We start from the raw sequence: 23,480 nt of genomic DNA, 5'->3' as shown, positions 1-23,480 counted from the left end.
AGAAGATAAGTATATATAGGCAAAGGTTGGACATATAGTAAATCAGTTGGAGGAGAAGCTTGAGGTAAGGGAGTAAGGGAGTAAGAAGCGGTTTCACCATGCACTTAGAAGAAAGGATACTAAATCTTAACGGTTCATTTAGCGGGTCGGGTTGGGTCATATTTTTCGGCTTAATTATAAATTAAGTATCTAAATCATATTGTTTTTTTCAAATAGGTGTTCAAACTTTTTTGAATCATTCAAGTGTTCAACGTTACAAACGTTATCACTTTAGGTGTCTATATCGTAATTGTCATTAAAGAACACGTGTCACTTTTGGTAATTTTAAAATTTTTATTTACAATTAAAAAATTAAACTATACTTTAAAAAACACACAAAATTTTTGAAATAGTCCCAAAACATTGAAAACCCTCATTTCAACCCCTAAACCCACGTCGACCACTGCCCTTTGCCGTCAACAAAACTCCACCTGACCTCACCTCCCCTGATGATCAATAACCCTATGAAATCACGACCAATGGACGACCAATCGATGTTTTTACCTCGCGAATCCTACGGTGAAAATCGACTACTAATCGGTGATAACTATGGCAACTTATGACTAGAAATATTGCATGGACTACGTTAACGTCGGTGGTCAGGGTTACATATTTAGGTTTATATGAATTTGGGTTTTTTTTGTAATTTAAGAGAAATTCTGGTTTTTATAACTATAATAATTTATTTTTAAAAAAATTTAAAATTACCAAAACGTGACATCTATCACTTAATAGTGAAAATAACGACAGTTACGGTCCGGACACCTAAAGCGTTAACATTTGTAATATTAGGCACCTGTTTAGAAAAAACGGTATAGTTTAGGCACTTATTTAATAATTATCCCTATTTTTTCTACCAGAATTCGAGCCAAAAATTAAATCCTTCGACTTACACCCAATCCAACTTTTAGGTCAAAACTCGTACTCGACCTAATTCGACTCAGTCTAAATATATATAATTCATTTTTATTAGGTAAAATAAGAATCTAATTGATAAAATAATATAGAAAGAAATATTATTGCAATTATCCCTATGTACATAAAAAATAATTATGCTATTAAGTCTGATCAGGTAAGATTTTTCACCCTAAACTCAAATTTTATTTTAAAAGTTTTGACCTGATCGAATCGAGTTCGGGTTAATGCCCTTCCCCTAACTAGAACTTACCTAGTTACTAAAGTAATTTAAATCATATCTTTTCCCATATATAGAGCTCAACTTTATTTTATATTTTTTCTGTGTATTTGGAGGATCGTATTAAGAAGTTCGAATCGATTCGATATAGATCCGACTTTTTCATTTTGATCATAAAAGCGAGTCAGATGATCCTAGCTAGAGCGAGTTAAGAACTCTTGTATATCTCCAATTCAATGAAGGCAACAACATTTACTGATAGGGTCAAGCCCCTTCAAAGAGGAACTAATTCATGAAAATTGTATAAAAGATCTCCATTAGCATACTCTGCTGCAATTAGTACAACAATGTTGCTTGATTATTTACAATTAATCAGCCAAATTTGCAGACAGATTTGTGAAAGCTGCTAGATTTGCTTTAAATGTTAAGGGCTGGCATGAAAAATTATAGGTTAAACTACGCATTTAGTACCTAAAATTTCAATTTTTTAAAAAACATACCTAATAGTTTTTATTTCATTTTAATGGCCACTATTAAAAATTTAACACGTTTAGTACCTAAACTATCAGTTTTGTTCTATTTTAGTATCTAAACTTCCAATTTTTTCAAAACGTAACGTTGAATTTTGAACTGGAATACTAAAATGAAACAAAAACTAAACTTTAGATATAATTTTGAAAAAAAAAACAGAAATTTTAGGTATTGAAAAAATAGGTACTAAACACGTAATTTACCCAAACTGATAATTGCTGCTTCGTAGTAGAGCCCACAAGAGCCTTCATTGCTCAATCAATGTCTTTAAATAGGGGCAAGGACCTCTCTAAAACTAGGGCAAATTGGGTCAATTATTGCAAAACATGTGCATGTGTAAGTGGCCCCTTTGGCAAGTGAATCTAGTGACCAAATGAGTTCAAAATCATACAAAATAACCACGAAAATTTTCCCAGAAAATTTCTAGTTTTGCATATCCTTGTATGACCCCAAACAGACGAAACGACTCAGCATAAATACTCAAACGACCTCACGGTCGGCGGTCATCGATCCTACAAACTATTATGGCCAATAGCTCTACCGAGTAACTCGTATTACATCGTTCGATGGGAACGAACAATACCGATACTGGAAATAAAACGGTGCCAACTCCGTCAGCAACTGTATGTAGCCACAAGTAGTCACAAGTAAATGATGTAAATCAGTAATCCAAAGATAGTAACATCCCACAAAATGCCTTTTTTCCACCCCCCACAATCAAATTTCCCCATGACAGAAGGGAATATCCAAACTTCTTAAGAGCATGGCTCCAAGTATCTATTTCCCTATTCGTGTTTTCTCCATTAACGGAAACACGATTTCGACGGATAATTGAAACATTATTTTCTTTGGAAACCCAGAACTTGTTTTAACGACTGGATCATAGCCTGACTTCAATGAGTCTGGCTCTTACCTTTCTTTGACTTGCTCTTCCCTTGCATCTTTTTCTTCTTTGCTTCAGCTGTAATCCAAGTGTAATCTGGAGGTATTGCAAATGGATCTTGAAGATTTTCCGGCTTGTTGTCGCCATTATTGGACGAACTAGGGCGTTGATAAGGCGTCTTTATCCACTGAAACCAAGATGACCCTGAGGCCTGTGTCACTGCAGGGCTTTCTTGGGGAGCTGAAGGGCTTGAAGGGGGTGTCAAGAACTCGTCCAAAGGCTGTAGTTCTTCAAACTTCGTGAAAGTAACCAACACTCTGATTGTCGGAACCACCGGAATAGCAACCTAAGTACAACCATGAGAACTCATTCAAATCAAAATCTTTGAGGAATCACAAAACCGAGGAATGTGTAGGGTATACTGGCACCATTTATGTGTAAGAATGAAACTAACTCCATTCATCTAGCAAGTCTATGCATCGATAGATGGAAGGAAAGGATCGGATCATATACCGGACTAAAATATACGAAAATCATATTCTTAAAAGACTACATAAGTATCCACTTATCCTGAAAATATGCTAAAAGCTCTAATGTAATGGATCAATAAAATAATGGGTAAACAAACCTCAAAGTACATGCCAAAATCATCAACAGGATAATAACACGAGCATATAATGTCATCCAACAGAAAAATATTATGCATCATACGCCCCGTTAATATCAGTCCACAAGTACGGAAGTCATTATTGAAGAGGTCATATAACAGATAATAACAGGGCCCAATCAGACAGTCGAGAGAACAACAAACCTTGACCGGGAAGGTTCCAGCAGGAAGCTTTGTCGTGAGCAGTTCTCTCAACCGACGAATTGCCTTGACCTTGTTGGCAAGAATGTCTAGCAATGGCAAGAGTTCTTCAGTTTGCAGTGGGAAGTCCGGAGAAAGCCAAAGAATAGGCCTCAATCCTTTCTTATACTCGTTCTCCCGGCCACTATCTTTATGCCGACCACCAGTCTCGGAACTCGTGGAAGAAGAAATTCTCGAATCTCTTATCCTCCGATGATCATCGGTTGCCGAAATCTCCAAAGAATGTCTACCAGCCTTTATCTGACTCCCCGAAGGAGAGTCTCCGAGTAAGTCACTCACCTTTTCATCTACACAGAATGAACTTCTAGGCGGCGCAATCTTCCTCTGCTCTTCATGCTTTGGCTCCTTTTTTCTCCATCCACCGAACCATCCTTTCTTTTCCTGCTTAGTCTCTCCATTTTTAAAACCATTGGTTTCCTCGATAGGAATTTCCCGGGATTCAAACAACTATGGCGACGCCCAATAAAGCCATCATCATTCTCGCTGGATATTTCGGAAGAATCCAATTTAAGAGCAACTTCAAGTTGTTTCCTTTCATCTTCAGTCAAGATCTCGTCAAGCTCTTCATTCTCTGTTTCATTTCCATTGGAAGTTGCAACAAATTCGTCATCTGTCATGGCCCCAGGCACTCTCCTTGATTTTATGCTAACAACAACGTTGTGCATATCATACACCTTAGCCTTCCAGGCACCCACCATTTCTGTTTTCTCTTGTCGCCTCCAAGTCAGCTGCGGCAAAAGAACTGCCTGTGTTACATCTATCCCGGGCCTGAATATATTAGTCTGGGACATTGCAACCACTTCTTGTCGAACCTCTTCATCAGTTGCTTGAGAACCAGCACCATCCAAAGCGTTCATCGCCTCTTTATCCTTATGAGAGATCATACAAAGCGATCCAGGAGGAACCTTACCATCCTCGGAACCATCGCCAAGGAAAAGAATACTCTGATCCGAACGTTGAATTCTGAATCCATCAAATCCGGCCAAAGTCATATCAGCCCTCAAATTTGCACCCCTCTTCCAAATTTTATACGTATCAGAAGGAGCGATTCGTGAAATGAAAGGTATCACTGAACTATCAAAATGGAATGTGATTTCCATGTAAAAGTCTCTCATCCTTCGCATAGTTCCCACCAAACGAGGCAACCTTCTACACCATTTTGCCCACGCCAATGGCTGGTAGTGCCGAACAATAGTCATCGCAATAGCCTCTTCCCTATTACAAATCGCTTCTTGAAGTGCACTCCATCCCTGTTCATTTTGCAAGCTCCAGTCGGCTCCTGCAGCCATAAGCATTTTAGTCGCAGCTTCATCACCGAGTTTAACAGCCAAGTGAAGAGGGGTATCTCGGTTAGGAACATCGCGCCTATCTATCACAGATGCGATCTCTTCAGCCTTCGCTTCCTCAGCCAACGAGGCTGCTTCCGTTTGAATCTCGTCCGCATCACCAAGCTGTGGGAGGGCCTCGAGTATCCTCCTGAGACTCTCGTAATCCCTCGTCGCAACAGCTTTGTGCACAGGGCTATGTGCATACCTAGAAACATCGATACTGGCCATGCCTCACGGATCCAAATATGCTATCAACCCCAAGTCTAATTCTCCTAACAAAAGCACAATTCAATCATTCAGCATCAAAATACTCGATTTCGACTTAAAATCCCAACAAACCAACAAATTCAAACAAATGCTATCAAACCCCCAAAAGTGTTACAACACTCAATTTCATCCCTACAAACCAACAAATTCAAACAAATGCTATCAAACCCCAAAAGTACTACAACAACACTCAATTTCATCCCTAAAAGCCAACTAATTCAAGCAAATCCAGCAACAACACAGACACAAAAGTAGATTATTTATCCCTACAAATACAAATAAATGCTATCAAACCCCCAAAAGTATTACAACAATCAAGTTCATCCCTAGAAACCAACAAATTCAAGCAAATGAGAAATTAAGAAGAAACAAAAACAATTCATAAACAAATGTGATATTGGCTAAACCCCAATCAAACATAAGTAAAAACCCGCCCACATGGAAATGCAATATTACAGTAACCTGTAACTATCATAAACTCATGCCATAAACAAGAAGGGGAAACAACAAAATAACCTTTAGTGGACCCAAAATAGAGATAAAAAAGATATGAACTTTAGGGGCAAAAAAAAAAGGGTCTCACCTGGTTCTTTATCTCTTCATTTCTTTCTAAGAAAACAAAGATTGCTCCCAAAACGAAAAGGGAAAATTTTTCAAGAAACAAAACCCCACCAAAGAGAGATCCTGTTTTTCCCTGTTTCTCTCTGCACACTTCTTTAAAGTAGGAAAAATAACAACTTCGCGATCCAATCCAGATCAGACAAACTGAAGAACATGCATGTGGGTGTGTGAAACAAAATTAAAAAATAGTTATACCATAAAAAAAAATCAGGTGGGGAATATGGTAAAGAAGTTAAAAAAAACAAAATGATAGGACTATAATCGAAGAAAAGAATTTCTATCCAAGAAAGTAAACAAAACCCCACCTTTCAAGAAAACCCAACAAAAGAAAATTGAAAAATATTATAAAAATAATGAAAAGGAGAAGTACCCAAGTTACTCCTTTTTGTACAGAATTGAAGAAGGTTCTTAGAAAGGTATGTTTTTTTTATTTGAAATTGAGAGTGTTGTTACTTGTTAATGTGATTGCAAATAGGGCAGAGTAACTAAATTGAGAAAATTGAAAAATAGACACAAATTGAGTAAAATGGTTCGGCTTGGTTCGGTTTGAATTTACCTTTAAACAGTTTGTTTTCAGGTTGATTTAAAGAATCAATTCTATTGATTCGATTCGGGTTTTACATATAAAACTCACTTGTTACGTATTGAACCGAATAGACTTTTTTTTTTTGAATTTATAGTTTCAAGTGAATTTTTTATTAAAAATCAATAAATCGAACCGAACCAAACCGAAAAAATTAGTTTCACATAATTCAGTTTTTTAACCATTCGGTTTCGGTTTAACTTTTAAAAAATCGTTTATTTTGGTTTGGTTCAATTTTTAGTAAAAAACCGAACCAAATACACCCATAATTGCAAGTTTTAAATTTAAGGGAAAATTATTAGTTTAGTATCTAAACTATCAGTTTTGGCTCATTTTACTATCTAAGCTTTCAATCTTTTCAAAATCATACTTAAAGTTTATTTTTTATTTCATTTTAGTACTTGTTGTTAAAAATTTTAGTTTTTGTTTAATTTTAGTACTTTCGTTCAAAATTTAACATTAAGTTTTGAAAAAGAAAATGGAAGTTTAGGTACTAAAACGGGCCAAATTTGATAGTTTAAGTACTAAACGTATTAATTTTTTAACGGCGGATACTAAAATGAAATGAAAACTAAATGTTGAGTATGATTTTGAAAAAATTGAAAGTTTAGGTACTAAAATAAACCAAAACGGATAGTTTAAGTACTAAATATATAATTTATCCTAAATTTAATTACAATAGAGAAGGAAAAGAAAAGGATTCATTTCTTTTGTTTTTAATATGAAATTGAGTAATCAAAAAAATTATTTTGAAATTGAGAGGGTTGTTACTTGTTCATGTGATTGCAAGTTTTAAATTTAAGGGTAAATTATGTATTTACTATTTAAATTATTAGTTTTCATCTATTTTAGTATCTAAATTTTTAATTTTTTTAAAATCATACTTAACGTTTAGTTTTTGTTTCGTTTTAGTACATCGCCATTAAAAATTGCCCGTGACACTTTTTTTATGAGTTAATTGCATCATTCATCACTCAACTATCTTCTCACTCCTATTTTAGTTACTAAAATTAAAATATTTTAATTTAATTATTTAACTTTCATATGACTCCTAATTCAATCACTCTAACTTTCAATTTTTTTTTATTTTTAAGTGTATTAATAAAATAATAATAAAAATGTCATTTCCCACAAATTATTAATAAATAAAATAGAGTGATTAAAATAGGAATAATTTGAAAGTTGAGTAGTTAAATTGAACTTTAATAACAAAATAAAAGTAAGAAGATAGTTGAATGATGAATGATTCAATCTACCCATAAAAATATGCAGTGTCTTTAAGTTTTTAACAACGAGGTACTAAAATGACACAAAAGCTAAACGTTGGGTATGACTTTGAAATAATTGAAAATTTAGGTACTAAAACGAGTCAAAACTAATAGTCTAGATACTAAAAACATAATTTACCCTAAATTTAATTAAAGAGAAGGAAAAAAAGGAAAGGATTCATTTGTTTTGTTTTTATATTTAGGGTAACATATAAAAGTAGTCACCACACTTTTATGGGATTTTCATTTCGGTCACTAATCTTTTAAAACTTATTTAAAGTTACTAAAGTTTTAATTTACTTCTGTTACGGTCATTATAATCAATTATCGTTAAAAAAATACTGGTGTGAATATGACTCATCAAAGTGATTTTCCATAAAATCTTAATTTTTTAAGATTATTTTGTAATCATTGATCTTAATTTTTACTTACTTTTTTTAGCTCTAAGGTATAAAAGGCAATCCTACTTAACGTTTAATTTATGACTTTTAGTTTTTATTACTTTTAAACACTTTAACCCTATATATTTTATTTTCGATCAAAATGGTCACGGATTGAAAAAAAATCTTTATTTGATTAACGATCAATACATGTCGCTAACATGAAAAGTTTTGTGTCCAAAGTGATGATACGACAAATGTCGTGTGTACATAAGTGATGATGTGGCACATGCCACGTGTTTAAAATGATTACGTGGAACAAATCATAAGTTCAAAGTGATGGTGTGACACATGTCGTATGGTTAATATGATGATGTAACACATATCATGTGTACTCAAATGATTACGTGGCATATCCCAAAATGAATTATTGGGCTAAAATTCTTTTTAAAAAATATGGGATATATATAGAACAAGATTCAATTACATCTAGTGTAAAACTAAAATCACCTTTTTATAATCGTTGGATGAGGTAAATCAAAGGTTGAGATTAAAAGTAGAAAATGTGAAGATATTCACTGCGGAAAAAAACAAAGAGTTAATCTCAGCCTTTGATTTTTCTTTTCCAACAATCACAAAAAGGTGTAAAACTAAAAAAATTATACTAGTTGTAAGTGGATTTTAACCCCCCTCTCTCTCTCTATATATATATATATGAATTTGAATTTAGTTTTAAGTTTTAATTTAGTACAAAAACTTTTATATAATGAAGTACTCGGAACTTTTAGGGTAAATTACACCATTTCTTATTAAATTACTCTCTCTCTTTTTTTTTTCATCATACTTTCAATTTTTTTAATTTACTCGATGAACTTTCAAATTGCTTATATTTTGATAATTTTGAATTATTTTATTATATTTCGGTGTGACATGACATATTATTATTATTATTTAATATAAAATAATTAAAAATATAAAATAAAACAGGAGGTGGTCGGACGCCACCTCCGGCCACCGCCAGCCGTCGTAGATGGTGATCGTTCGTTCTCAAATTTCATGAGTCGATTCGTCTCAACCTTTGAGTCCGAATTTAGTGGTTGTTTCACCAGCAAATGTCCCAAAAATTGTGAATATCGACTGAAATGTTTTGGATTCCTTACTTTCAATCTCCAATTCTTGAACTTCATAGCAAGTTCTGAAAAAATGGAGGTTGGATTCAGACTCATGGTGTCGAGGCGAAACTACCCATAAAATCTGGGATCAAACGGTCACCATCTACGACAGTCGACGGTGGTGTCCGACCACCTTCTATTTTTATTTTATATTTTAACTTATTTTACATTAAATAATAATAGAAATGCTATGTCATCATACGAAAATAAAAAAAATAACTTAGAGTAATCAAAACATGAGTAATTCAAAAGTTCAGTGAGTAAATTAAAAAAATTAAAAGTACGATAAATAAAATAAGAGAGATAATATAGTTTAATGAGGAACGGTATAGTTTACCCTATTTTTTATCTTAATTTTTTTAGAAGTTTTGATATTTGAAAAATGAATTTGGGTAATAATATAAGTTCATTTATGTCGAGCATTCAATGTTTGATCGACCCGTTTTCTAAATTTATTATATATTAAATTGAATGAAATATATGACACATAAAAATTAATTTTTATTATTATACAGTATTATAAAATAAACACTACAAATGTTGTTCATATTTTTAGAAAATATTTTAAAAAATAAAAAGTATATAAAATTATTAGATATCATTAAATTAAAATAGTATATATGTTTAAAATTTTAGAATAATCAGCAGAGTTAAAATGAATTAGTGTTAAATATTTTACAAATATAAGTTTATTCTTTTAAGTAATATTATAGATTTAAATTTTAATATTACGAGAGATCGATAAAATACTCTTTCAATAAATTATTGTAATATTTTATTTAAATTATTTAATAAATAAATTAAATATACAGTTGTTATACAGAAAATAATAAATAAATCTAGATAGATTTTTCTTCTAAATTTGAAATTTATTATTACCATAAATATAAGTCTGGTACATAAATTCCACATCAATTTAGCACAACAAAGAGAGAGTTTATAGATTACCCATGCAAGCCAACGAGTTCCTGAAACCCAGTTTATGCAGCGATGCTATGGAGCACGACGGTCTCGACGGTGAGGCCCGGTCCGAACCCGAACAATACCCCCCACTCGAGCCCTTCGCCCGAGGTTCCTAGTCCGTCTTCTTTCGATTTTCTCCTCATCTCGTCTAGTATGAAGAGCACACAAGCGCTCGACATGTTCCCGTATTCCGAAAGAACATGTCGAGTGGCTCGTAGCTTTTCGCGCTTGAGGCATAGCTTTGCTTCGACTTGGTCCAATATGGCTGGACCACCGGGGTGCGCTATCCAAAAGAGAGAGTTCCAATCCGATATGCCCAAAGGCTTAAATGCTTCATCAAGGCTCTTCTCAATGTTGTTTGAAATTAGGCCCGGAACATCCTTGAGGAGGTGAAACGTAAGCCCAACTTCACGAAGGTGACCGTCAATCGCACCGTCGCTATCCGGCAATATCGTTTGGGCCGCAGACACGAGTTCGAACATGGGCTTCTCGATCTCGGGTATCGGGTCGGCACCGATTATAACGGCAGCAGCACCGTCGCCGAACAACGCCTGGCCCACGAGACTATCCAAGTGAGTGTCACTCGGCCCGCGGAAAGTGACCGCGGTGATCTCCGAGCAAACAACGAGGACGCGAGCGCCCTTGTTGTTCTCGGCCAGATCCTTAGCCACGCGGAGCACGGTGCCGCCCGCGAAGCAACCCTGTTGGTACATCATGAGACGCTTAACGGAAGGACGGAGACCCAGAAGCTTGGTGAGCTGGTAGTCGGCTCCGGGCATGTCGACGCCACTGGTGGTGCAGAACACGAGGTGGGTTATCTTGGACTTGGGCTGGCCCCATTCCTTAATCGCCTTGGTGGCCGCTTCTTTGCCTAGCTTTGGCACCTCAACCACCACCATGTCTTGCCTTGCGTCGAGTGACGGCGCCATGTACTCACACACATTGGGATTCTCTTTCAAAATCTCCTCGGTTAGGTACATGTAACGCTTCTTGATCATGGATTTTTCACCTACAATAATTAAAAAGAATATCCTTTATATTAAGATAAACTACATATTTAATAATCAAAATATTTAATAATCAAACTATTAGTTTTGATCCGTTTTAGTATCTAAACTTTTAATATTTTGAAACACCATTAAAATTTAACGCATTTAATACCTAAACTATCGGTTTTAATCTGTTTTAGTACGTAAACTTTCAATTTTTTTTCAAAACTTAACGTAAATTTTGAATATGCTACTAAAATAAAACATAAATTAAACTTTAGGTATGGTTTAGAAAAAATTGAATGTTTAAGTACTAAAACAGACTAAAACTGATGTTTCGATATTAAACGTGCCCTTATTATTATACAAATACAATAATTAACTTTTTTTCAATGCCCTTTGTATGAAAAATGCACAGTTTCATGCAAAAATCTACGTGCGGAACACCAAAATCACAATGAAATTATACGTAAAACATACTGAATTTCTAGAATAACAGACACGATCGCATAAATTTATGTCAATGGATGAAAACAGTTTATGAATAGAGATCATAAAAATATATATAAATTATACGATAATTTAAAATTTTCAACTTACACATGCGCTTGAATTTCTCTTTCAGCTCGACCTTGTGCTCACTGTTCGTGATGCGGAAGTAGTAGTCGGGGTACGTGCTTTGATCGACACAATTTGGCGGGGTCGACGTGCCAATGGCCAACACGGTGGCCGGCCCTTCGGCACGTTGAGCCTTACGAACCTCCTCAACAGTCACCATTTCTTCCTTTTTTTCTCTCTAGAGAAGCAAACAACACGAACGTTAGCCGCCGGTAACGGTGGTTGTAGGAGGAAGTTGTTATGATCGAAAGTGAACAAGAGGTTGGTCGTATAAATAAGAGGTGCAGGTGGGTAGCTGGGAGTCACGTGCCTGAGTATATGCCATTAGGTTTTAGGTACGTGTCTTATGAACCAAACACTTGTTACAAGGCTTGGTGGCACGTGACACGAGTTTGGTACATCTATCTATCCCCCTTCTAACTTGGAATATTCCTATACGAACATTCACTTTATCTTGAATCTTAACTCAGTTATTCGAATCGATTTACTTGAAATTAATCATTTTTTTTACATCCATTAATTGACCTAGTCACTGATAGAATTTGGTAATAGAGTTTGGAGGGATCAACTAGAAACTTTAAAAAAATTGAGGCTTAGATTAAAATTTCAAAATTTTTGAAGGTTTAGTTTATATTGTTTAAAAAAAAATTGGGAAATAACTAAAATTTTTGAAATTTTGAGAGGCTTAATAAGAATTTTAACAAATATGGGAGATATTTAATTAAGAATATTAAAAAAATTAATATGAATTTCTAAAATTTTATGAGGAAAAAATTAAACGTTTTAAAAATATTAGAAGTCTAACTTATAATTTTTTTAGGGGCATACTTTCAAATTTTTAGGGGTGCCATAGCCCCACTAGTCTTCATTGTTTTCCGTCATTTAGAATTTTTTTTATTAATCTGGGGTAAGTGCAAGTCAGTATATGTTCAAAGATAACTCTTAACCCTTTGACATTGAACACGCACACCCTTATCATCTATGGTGCTCGAACCCATATTCTCAAAGAATAATAACAATTCATTTACCACGAAGTCATTAGACTTAATAATTAAGAATTTTTATGTTTTCTCACTTTATATGAGTTCAAACCCTAATACCCTAGAATGCAGTTAACTCAGTGATTATAATATAATATTTGTTCAAAATATTTCTTTGTTATTAACGAAGTACAACCACCCTGTAGATGTAATTGCTTAAACGTCCTCTTAAAGAAACAACACTCTTTTCTATCACTGAAACCACTCAATTAATTCACGGTTTAATCTATTAAATAATTTAATTTACTATATAAATTAAACTTAAATATAATAAGACATATAAAAAATAATCAATATTTTAAACTTAAATAATTTTAAGTTCTCTTTTGAAGCAATGGTGCATTTAATTTAAATTAGTGGTCCTTTTAGGTGAAGAGTTGTTTTAAAATATACATATAGACTGGAATTTTTTTCTTTCATTTTATTTATTAATTCTAAATATGGATTTCTAAAGCATGATATAATTTTAAAAATTATTATTTAAATTTATTATAAAATTATATAAATATTAGTATAAAACTATATTTTTATTGATTAAAAAATGAATAACCTAGGCGGGTTGGACCTGAGTGAACCCAGACTTAATTATATTAAAAGCGAATATCTATACGGCTGGACACCGTCTCCTGAATAAATTTAAAACTATGATCCTGATGGACCTGATGAAGTCATGGCCCTCCCCAAAAATTTGCAAAAAATACCATTAGACTCCTTGAATTTTAGGGTAAACTATATAAATAATCCTCTAACTATAGGATATTGCTTTACTGAGTCATTTGACTATTAAAAGTTACAAAATGGTTACTTGATTACTCGTTATGTTCTAAACTCGAGGTCATCTGAGTTTGATGTTAACATGCTAACTGAAATATGATAGTCGTTTGAGATAACGAGATCATATTTTATCCTATCTCAGACTTTCAGTTAGTAGGTTAACATACAACTCAAATTGTCATTAATTTTTTTTTATAGAAAATGACAAGTTTGGAACATAATGAATAGTCAAATGATCATTTTGTAACTTTTAATATTCAAAGAACTCAACAAATCAACTCCCTATAATCGAATAATCATTTTGTAACTTTTATTTTTTATATTTTTATTCATAATTTATTGTAACTTATTTTTACCTTCTAAAATTTTATGTGTATGTAATCTCCTAAAGTATTAAAAAACTATCTCCTTCACATAAATTTTACGTTGATCTATGACATCTAAATTCCAACATAATAATCTATGTTTATTGTTCTCGGTGAAGGAAATTTTGTTATTCTTTAAGGTTACGGATTCAAGCACCGAAAATGTCAAGGTGTAAGCATTCAATTTTAAATGGTTGAGGGTTATTTTTTAATAATTTTATCTCGTACTTATCCCATATTAATAAAAAAAAAATCTCAAATATATTTTTCTCTTCTTATAATATACAAAAATAAGATATCAAATTTAAATGAATAAACATAGAAAAAATAAATCAAAATTACAAAGAGAACTTACTTTATATTGTTGCCAAAATTCTGGTCTCTGCACTAGATTCCTTAAGGTTAGGGTTTGAATCCTAACGATTGCTAATGGAATAAACCGAGTTGAAAATGTCGACTTTATCTCTGTAATACCTGATTTGGAACGATCAATAGATCGGTTATTAATGGTTATAAAAAAATTCTGGTCCCTTGAAATGCCACGTTCAAAAGTTTTGATGGATTTCAACACAGAAACATAAATACAATTTTCTTACAGCATTAAACTGCAATGAAATCGACATTTTCGTCTTTAGTGGAACAACCTTTGTCGCAACCGTCTTTCGGTTGGGCCCGAAATTGGGCTTCGACTTGAATTGATTGGGTTGGAGTCGCCACCGACCATTTTAAAACGAATTTAGGTGGGTCAGACACCATCTTACCTGATCTGCGTTTTTTCAGAAATGTGTCGAGTTCGGGAGTCGGTTACGGTCAAGGAAGGATTAGCACCCTTGAACCGCCCTTTCGGTACTACGTAATTTCCAGTTGTCATGATTTAATAAAATTGTAATTTTAAATTAAAAAGGTAAAATTTGATCCTGAATTACTTACTTCTGATTGTTTTGAAAACATCCTTAAAAAACTGAGAAAATGGTTAGATAATAAAAATAATAAAATTAGAATATAAAAATAAGGCGAACAAACGAAATAAAGAAAGTATAATGTACACAAGAATTAAGAATGAAATATGAATAAAATTTACAAGGAAAAATACGAAAATTCAAATAAAGAAAAAAATATAAAAATATAAATAGATAGGTAAATAAAAATATACATGAACAAAAAATATAAAAACAAAGAAAATAATATATAAAAAAAAGCGAATATGAGTAATATATATATATAATAAATAGCATGTAATAAAAGAAAAATATGTAATGTATATATATAAACTAATAGGAATATAATATAATATAGTGTAAATAAATAAAAATCCAAATATCTATGTATAAAAGAGCAAATACGAGATATAATAAAATATATATAAGTATAAAGGGGTAAAATGAAACAAAATAAAGTTAGATGGCAGAATTAGAATATAACCAGGGGAATTAAACCGATTTGGGGACCAAATTAAATGTTTTTTAAAACAGAGGGAGCCAAAATGAAGTTTACCCAACCGATTTGGGGACCAAATTGAATGTTTTTCAAAATAGAGGGAGCCAAAATGAAGTTTACCCCTTTTAGCAAAACACGCGGATCTGATATAAGCACGGGTCGGGCCAGTTTGGTCCGCTGGGCTAACTATATGACTCAAATATTTTTTTGAAATTTCATTTCTCTCATCTTCTCTCGTCGAAGGCTCCCCTCCCTCACTCAGACTCTCTCTTTTGTTCATCCAACTGATGAACACACCACCGTTCATTTCCAGAAAACGGCCCTGCGCCGCCTCAAGCTGCCTTGCCACCGCCGCTGATCCGCGGCGGCCGTCGTTCATCGGTGGCCAAACACGAAAAGGTAAGCTTTTTTCGAAAGCTCTTCTTGCCTTCAACCCAAATCTTAAACTGGTTTTTCGAAATAGGCCTCGGGGGAGGGTAGAACTGAGATCAAAGTCTCGATCCTTCCCCTAAGAGTTCATCGGCCAAATGGTTAACATGCAAGCAGTGCAAGGGAACCGAATCAAAAACAAAGGTAAAAGACCAAGAAAAATACCCTTTATTTCTTTTCAAGAAAAATGCTTTGAATGCTTTTACAACCTTCTGAGTTTTGTGACTCTCGCGATCTCTCTTTGTGTGCTCGTGCCTAGTATCTTTTTTTGTGTATTTTTTTGTAAAAAAACTTGTGTGCTTTACATAATATTTATAGCCCAAAAATGGCTATTTTTAGAGTTTAAATTAGAGTAAAACACTGATGTTGGTTGTTGTTCCTTGTTTCTTTGCGTGGTCGAGAGTCTCGGCCGTTTGGAGGCGAGACGTGCGGTGATGGGGGTCTTGGAGCGACATGATAGCCCTGGAATCTTGGTGACGCGGCGCTGGATGGGGAAGCTGCTAGGGTTCTGGGAACCCTAACTCCAGTAGGTCACGTGTGCTGGACTTGGTCCACTGTTGGGCCAGCAGATTGGTCTTGTAACCCAATTTTGGTCTTGTAATATGCAAGAAATAAATAAAATTAATACTAATATATATATGTAAATATTATAAAAGTGTGGAGTAATACTAATATATATATGTAAGTGGAGACGAAATTATGTGTCTACAGCTGCCCCTCTTTGCTCATTATCGTGTAACGACAATAGAGCAAAGATTAAAAGACACAAATTTCGTCCATATCAACTATCCTCTGTCACAGAGTTTGAAATTTGATCAAGAAATGACTCCCTTGTCGTGGGGTTGAGTCAAAACTGGAAGATTTTGAGCACGAAATCCTTCGTTGCGAAGTTGAAGACGAGCTCAAAGCTTTCGACAAGTGGCCTCTGAATCATCTTCTGGTTCAAGGTACTTCGTCGTGAAGGTGACCCTTGTTCTGAAGACTATGGCGTTGTGGTGTTTACAGATGACTCCTTCGTCGCGAAGTTGGATCAATCTGTTTGTGAAGTTGGTATTGTTTATAGCTCCTTCGTCGTGACGTTGAACTTATACTGTCTTGAATCCAATATCCTTCGTTGTGAAGTTGAAATTGGCTCTGAAGTTGGGAAGTTATTTATTGACAACCAGCGGTCCCTTCGTCGTGAAGTTGAACATGCGTTGTCTGGAGTCCAATATCCTTCGCTGTGAAGTTTGAAATTGGTTCTGAAATTGGGAAATGTTTATTGACAACCAGCGGTCCCTTCGTCGTGAAGTTGAACTTGCGTTGTCTGGAGTCCAATATTCTTTGTTGTGAAGTTGAAATTGGCTCTGAAATGAGGAAATGTTTATTGACAACCAGCGGTCCCTTCGTCGTGAAGTTGAACTTGCGTTGTCTGGAGTCCAATATCCTTCGTTGTGAAGTTGAACTTGACTCTGGAATTGAGAAATGTTTGTTGACAACCAGCGGTCCCTTCGTCGTGAAGTTGAACTTGCGTTGTCTGGAGTCCAATATCCTTCGTTGTGAAGTTGAAATTGACTCTGAAATTGAGGAATGTTTGTTGACAACCAGCGGTCCCTTCGTCGTGAAGTTGAACTTGCGTTGTCTGGAGTCCAATATCCTTCGTTGTGAAGTTGAAATTGGCTCTGAAATTGAGAAATGTTTGTTGACAACCAGCGGTCCCTTCGTCGTGAAGTTGAACTTGCGTTGTCTGGAGTCCAATATCCTTCGTTGTGAAGTTGAAATTGGCTCTGAAATTGAGAAATGTTTGTTGACAACCAGCGGTCCCTTCGTCGTGAAGTTGAACTTGCGTTGTCTGGAGTCCAATATCCTTCGTTGTGAAGTTGAAATTGGCTCTGGGTAAAACCTGCAAAGATATGCATATATGTGATGTTATGAATGTCATGCTCTTAGGTATGCCTAAAATGCATATGCAACATATGTTATTCTGAGCTCTGGAAGGTAATCTCGATCTCCGGTGGCCTGTCGTTGTTGACTCTTGAGCTTGAAGTTCCGATCTCTGATCTTGAATTCTTCAAATGTTTGATGATGATTTTTTTTTTTGAAGATGCTCCTCAACCATCTCAAGCATGTGCATGAGCCTTGATTGGCTTCTGGGTACCTGTACTTTTCAATGAATCTTTGTACAGTAATATGCGATTATTTTTCATAAAAATAAATAAACCATTAGGTTTAAATCTAATTCAAGATGCTCAAAAGGAATTGGAGGAAAGATGGTCTTTATTCATAAGGGAGGAGAAGAACAAATAATACATGACAAACATTCTAGAAAACGAATACATGATGATGTGTAAATGAACGTCTTAGATCTCGATAGTGTGGGCACTTCTGAGCTGAAAAGTCGTTTGGTGACCTTGAATGCAGCCTTTGCCAAAGGATTTTTGAAAATGCGACAACGTTTGGGAGAATGCGACATTTCTCCGATTTATTGAGTTTGTAGAAGATTCCTGTGCCGGGATGTTTCCACCGTTAATATCCAAATCGCCCTTTCCGGGTTTTCAACTTGGACCCATCCTTGGTTGCAAGACGCCCTTTGCGGGTTTTCATCTTGAACCCACCTTATTTTCTCTTCTTTTTTCAATTTAGGGCGCCCTTTCGGGTTTTCACCCTAAGCGTTTTTTTTGTTTTTGTTTTTTTCATATTTTTTTTTTCAACTTAGGACGCCCTCTCGGGTTTTCATCCTAAGCGAAGTATTTCTTGACTGCGTACGAGTTAATGGGATGTGGCAGCTCAGGTCCGTCCATTTCAGCCAGGATAAGGGCTCCTCCGGAGAAAGCCTTCTTCACGACATAAGGTCCTCCCCAATTTGGCGTCCATTTTCCTCGGAAATCTTTTTGGACTGGCCAAATTCTTTTTAGCACTAGATCCCCTTCACGGAATATTCTCGGGCGCACCTTTTTGTCGTGTGCTCGGATCATTCGTTTCTGATAGATTTGACCATGATGAATGGCTTTCAGTGTTTTTTCATCTATCAGATTAAGCTGATCATATCTGGATTGTGCCCACTCTGCATCATCTAGTTTGACTTCTGACAAGACCCTGAGAGACGGAATCTCGACTTCAATGGGTAGCACTGCTTCCATTCCATAGGCTAGTGAAAATGGAGTTGCCCCAGTCGATGTACGTACCGAGGTTCGATAAGCGAACAAAGCAAAAGGCAACTTCTCATGCCAGTCTTTGTAGGTTTCAGTTGTTTTCTCCACTATCTTCTTAATATTTTTGTTTGCTGCTTCTACTGCTCCGTTCATCTTTGGTCTGTAAGCAGTGGAATTGTGATGTTTTATGTTGAACTGTTCGCAAGCAGCACTCATCATCTTGTTGTTCAAGTTTGTTGCGTTATCGGTGATAATCCTTTCAGGTAGACCATACCGACATATAATTTCTTTCTTCAGAAACTTGCAAATAGTGGATTGAGTGACACTGGCGTATGACGCAGCCTCTACCCATTTCGTGAAATAATCAATTGCTACGAGAATGAAACGGTGACCATTCGAAGCCTTCGGGTGGATTTGCCCGATAACGTCCATGCCCCACACAGAGAAAGGCCATGGTGACGTCATTACATGAAGCGGATGGGGTGAAACATTTATCTTGTCTCCATAAATCTGACATTTATGACATCTCCTAGCATAGCTGATGCAATCACTTTCCAGTGTGGACCAAAAATATCCGCATCTCATTATTTGTCTTGACATCATATGCCCATTTGCATGTGATCCACAAACCCCATCATGTACTTCTTCCACTATCATTTTTGCCTCTTCAGCATCGACGCACCTTAACAGAACTTGGTTATGGCTTTTCTTGTATAAAACCTCTCTGTCAAGGACATATCCAGCTGCCAACCTTCTAAGGGTTCTCTTCTCGATTTCAGTGGTTTTTTCTGGATAACTCCGATGCTTGATATACTGCAGAATGTCGTAGTACCAAGGCTTAGTGTCTTTCATTTCTTCAATTTGGTAACAATGAGCTGGGTACTCATACGACCACATGTTAATTGGCATCATTTCAGACTCCCTGCCAGCCTTGAATGTGGCTGCCAAGGTAGCCAGAGCGTCAGCCATTTGATTTTCTTCTCTAGGCACGTAGTGGAAGGTGACTTCGTCGAACTCTTCGAGCAGACCCAACACTAGTTTTCGGTACTCTAACAGCTTTATATCCTTGGTTTCCCACTCTCCTCGGAGCTGATAGATTACTAAGGCTGAGTCTCCATACACCCGTAAAGTCTTTATATTTTGCCCCAGTGCAGCCCGAATTCCCAAGACACAGGCTTCATATTCTGCCATGTTATTGGTACAATCAAAGTTCAGTCTGCTGGTAAATGGGTAGTGACTCCCTTCTGGGGAGACTAGAATTGCCCCGATGTCATGTCCTAGTGCATTTGATGCCCCATCGAAGTGCATTCTCCAGGAACCGTCCGTTGAAATGCTTGCTTCCTCTAAAGATATGGCCATTAAGTCCTCGTCCGGGAAATCAAAGTCCAGCGGCTCATAGCTCTCATCAGTTCTGCTTGCCAAAAAATCGGATATGGCGCTGCCTTTTACCGCTTTTTGGCTCACGTATTCGATGTCAAATTCAGACAAAAGCATCTGCCATCGAGCTAACCTTCCGGATAGAGCAGGTACACCCATCATGTATTTTAGTGGGTCTAACTTGGAAATCAGCCAAGTGGTGTGATACAACATGTATTGTCGAAGTCTTTTTGTAGCCCATACCAGGGCACAACAAACCTTCTCAATAGGGGGATATCGGACCTCGCAATCGGTGAACTTCTTGCTTAAGTAGTAGATGGCTCTTTCCTTCTTCCCAGACTCGTCGTATTGACCCAGAACACATCCCATGGAGTTCTTGAATATGGAGAGATACAAAAACAGAGGTTTACCTGGGATAGGGGACATCAGGACAGGAGTGTGAGACAAGTACTCTTTTACCTTCTCAAATGCAATCTGACAGTTTTTATCCCATGCTCCAGGGCTATTCTTTCGGAGGAGACGAAAGATGGGGTCACATTTGTCGGTTAACTGAGAGATGAACCGAGCTATGTAGTTTAGTCTGCCCAGAAAACCTCGGACTTCTTTTTGGGTTCGTGGTGGAGGTAGATTCTGGATAGCCTTAACCTTATCAGGATCGACCTGTATGCCTCTCCTGCTGACTATAAAGCCTCGTAGTTTTCCAGATGTTACCCCGAAGGTACACTTGCTAGGGTTTAGTCTCAGTTGGAACTTTCTCAATCTCTGGAAGAGCTTCCTCAGATTCTTGACATGTTCACTCTCGGTCTGTGCCTTGACAATCATGTCGTCGACATAAACCTCGATTTCTTTGTGCATCATGTCGTGGAACAGGGTCACCATAGCTCTCTGATATGTTGCCCCAACATTCTTTAATCCGAAAGGCATCACTTTGTAACAGAAAGTTCCCCACATTGTGACGAAAGTGGTCTTTTCCATGTCTTCGGGATGCATCTTGATCTGATTGTACCCCGAAAATCCATCCATGAATGAAAAATAGGCGTTCCCGGCCGTATTGTCCACCAGAGTGTCTATGTGTGGCAGAGGAAAGTTATCCTTGGGACTGGCCTTATTAAGGTCCCGGTAATCGACACACATGCGTACTTTCTCGTCCTTCTTCGGCACAGGCACTATGTTGGCCACCCACTCAGGGTATTTGGCCACTTGGAGAAAACCGGCATCAAATTGCTTCTTGACTTCTTCCTTGATCTTAAGGAGCATTTCTGGTCGCATTCTTCTCAGTTTTTGCTGCACAGGTTTGAATTCTGGTTTGATTGGTAGTTTGTGAACTACCATATCTGTGTCTAGTCCCGGCATGTCTTGATACGACCAAGCAAACACATCTTCGTACTCCTGAAGTAAGGCTATCAGGTTTTTTCTCGCTTCAGTCGAAAGAGTTGTGCCGATTTTAACCTTCTTTCGATCTTCCTCAGTGCCCAAATTTAAGATTTCGATCGCCTCCTCATGTGGCAGTATTTGCTTTTCTTCTTTTTCTATCATTCTCAACAATTCGGTAGGCAAGTTGTACTCTTCTTCATTATCGCATTCTTCAAATTCCCCAAGACAAATGGTTGATTCAAAATCCACCTCCGGATCAGGATCATTAGTGCCCCCATTATCGTTATCTGAGAACCTGAAAGGAGGAAAATGTGCATGTGTGAGAGGATAATATCCCACACGGAATGGTCAAGAACTAACTTTGAGAGTAACTGGAAATGAAGTACTGGAATGAAGGAGATAGAGAATGAATTCAAAAATAAAAGAAAAGTTTGTTTGCCATGGAAAAGAAAAATGCATCTTTTATTAAACTTAAACAAAATATTTATTCACCCTTATAAAAGATCACCTATTGCCCCGGGTATAGGCAAATAGGGATAGTTCGAATATTACTCTGAAAGATTCTTGTAAACCACAGGTAATTCTTCCACCGACCAACTGCTAGGCACGAACCCATGTGGCAGAAGGCATATCCCGGATCTATCTCCGTTGTCAACATCTTCTGTGGTCACGGCATTAACGTTCAGATCTTCCAGAGCCGTTTCTAACTCGGATGTGGTGGTCTCAAACATAACCACCTGACTTGAATGTTCTGAAAAGCGGCGGGAATGTCATGGGCTTCCTTTGAAATTCGTTCCCAGTCAATCTGGCCAATCTTCTCTCCCGGTTCTTTTGGATCTCCTTTCTCTTTTCATGATAACTGGGCTGAAAACCGAGCCCAAATTGGTCTAATTTTGAGATAGGAATGACATGATTGATCATCCCTTGCAAATATTTCCCAAAACCTCTCCCGGTTCTGGCGCCTCGGCCTAGGGTTTGCTTGATCTCCATCCTTGTGCATTTGGAGAGTCGAGGTCTTGGGATTCTCTTTCCTTCTGCCACAAATATGGCATTCACAAACTCCAAGGAGCGGAACGAACATTCTACCGCTTCCTCGTCTACTTCGATGTATGGAGCCTCCGTGGTCACGCTTGCCACGATATCTTCCTCAGCGTTGATAATTACCAAGGCCCCGTCAATGACAAATTTAACTTTCTGGTGCAACGTGGAGGGTACTGCACCTGCTTGATGAATCCACGGCCTTCCCAAAAGACAGCTATAGGACGGCATGATATCCATCACAAGGAACTCAACATCATAGGTGGCTGGTCCGATGGTCAATGGTACCTCAATCTTTCCGATTACCTCTCTTTTGGTCCCATCAAATGCTCGGACCACATTCTGACAAGCTCTCATATGAGAGGTATCTATTGGTAGCCTCTTCAATGTAATCAAAGGCATCACGTTCAAGGCTGAACCATTATCGATTAAGACACTTGGTAAAGCATGCCCCTTACAGTAGGTAGTAATGTGTAACGCCTTCGTTCGGCCTCTTCCTCCTGATGGAATCTCATCATCTGAAAACGAGATGAGATTATCAGCTTGAATATTGTTCACCAGTCGATCCATCTTGCTGACTGGTATGTCTTGTGGCACGAACGTTTGATTAAGGACATTCAACAACGCTTCTCGGTGTGCTTCCGAGCTTAAAAATAGTGCTAGCATTGAAGTACGTGTAGGTAAGTTGTGGAGCTGTTCTACAATGTTGTACTCGCTGTGCTTCAAGATCTTGAGGAACTCTTTAGCTTCTTCCTCCTTTATAGGTTCATTGACGACTAGCACATCTTCTTTGAATGGCTCCAGTGGTCTTTGCCCCACTTTACTATTACCTCCTCCGGAAATGCTCACCTGACACTCGTACTTCCATGG

General features: G+C 36.7%; 2 protein-coding genes across 3 annotated transcripts; both read right to left on the bottom strand.

Annotated features, from left to right (window-relative positions):
- Positions 1-2,300: 2,300 nt before the first annotated feature.
- On the bottom strand, positions 2,301-6,003 carry LOC120164115 (ankyrin repeat domain-containing protein 13C-like). Its single transcript, XM_039173870.1, is given in 4 exon segments — positions 2,301-2,934; positions 3,400-3,902; positions 3,905-5,056; positions 5,635-6,003. Coding segments are annotated over 3 exon segments (1,947 nt in total). The 5' UTR covers positions 5,013-5,056; positions 5,635-6,003; the 3' UTR covers positions 2,301-2,598.
- A 4,047-nt stretch (positions 6,004-10,050) lies between these two features.
- LOC120164116 (chalcone synthase 1-like) lies at positions 10,051-23,237 on the bottom strand. Of its 2 annotated transcripts, XM_039173871.1 has the most exons (4): positions 23,226-23,237; positions 17,136-17,141; positions 11,628-11,807; positions 10,051-11,047 (listed from the first exon to the last, which is right to left on the bottom strand). In XM_039173871.1, exons 3-4 carry the CDS (start codon positions 11,803-11,805, stop codon positions 10,056-10,058), a joined length of 1,170 nt encoding a protein of 389 aa, XP_039029802.1. In that variant the 5' UTR covers positions 11,806-11,807; positions 17,136-17,141; positions 23,226-23,237; the 3' UTR covers positions 10,051-10,055. The 2 variants fall into 2 exon arrangements, with proteins under 2 accessions (XP_039029802.1, XP_039029803.1); XM_039173872.1 differs by lacking the exon at positions 17,136-17,141 and having other exon boundaries at positions 11,628-11,823; positions 23,226-23,230.
- Positions 23,238-23,480: the final 243 nt, after the last annotated feature.

Source organism: Hibiscus syriacus, unplaced genomic scaffold, assembly GCF_006381635.1.
Source record: "Hibiscus syriacus cultivar Baekdansim isolate YM2019G1 unplaced genomic scaffold, ASM638163v2 tig00111505_pilon, whole genome shotgun sequence".
NCBI lineage: Eukaryota > Viridiplantae > Streptophyta > Magnoliopsida > Malvales > Malvaceae > Hibiscus > Hibiscus syriacus.
This window is presented reverse-complemented; position numbering and strand designations above follow the sequence as displayed.

What these genes read in the sequence shown, in the direction of transcription:
- LOC120164116 (XM_039173871.1), bottom strand. Translation starts at nt 11,805, where the DNA reads ATGGTGACTGTTGAGGAGGTTCGTAAGGCTCAACGTGCCGAAGGGCCG. An exon ending in AGAGAAATTCAAGCGCATGT is followed by an intron (nt 11,048 to 11,627) that starts GTAAGTTGAAAA and finishes TAATTATTGTAG; the next exon opens with GTGAAAAATCCATGATCAAG.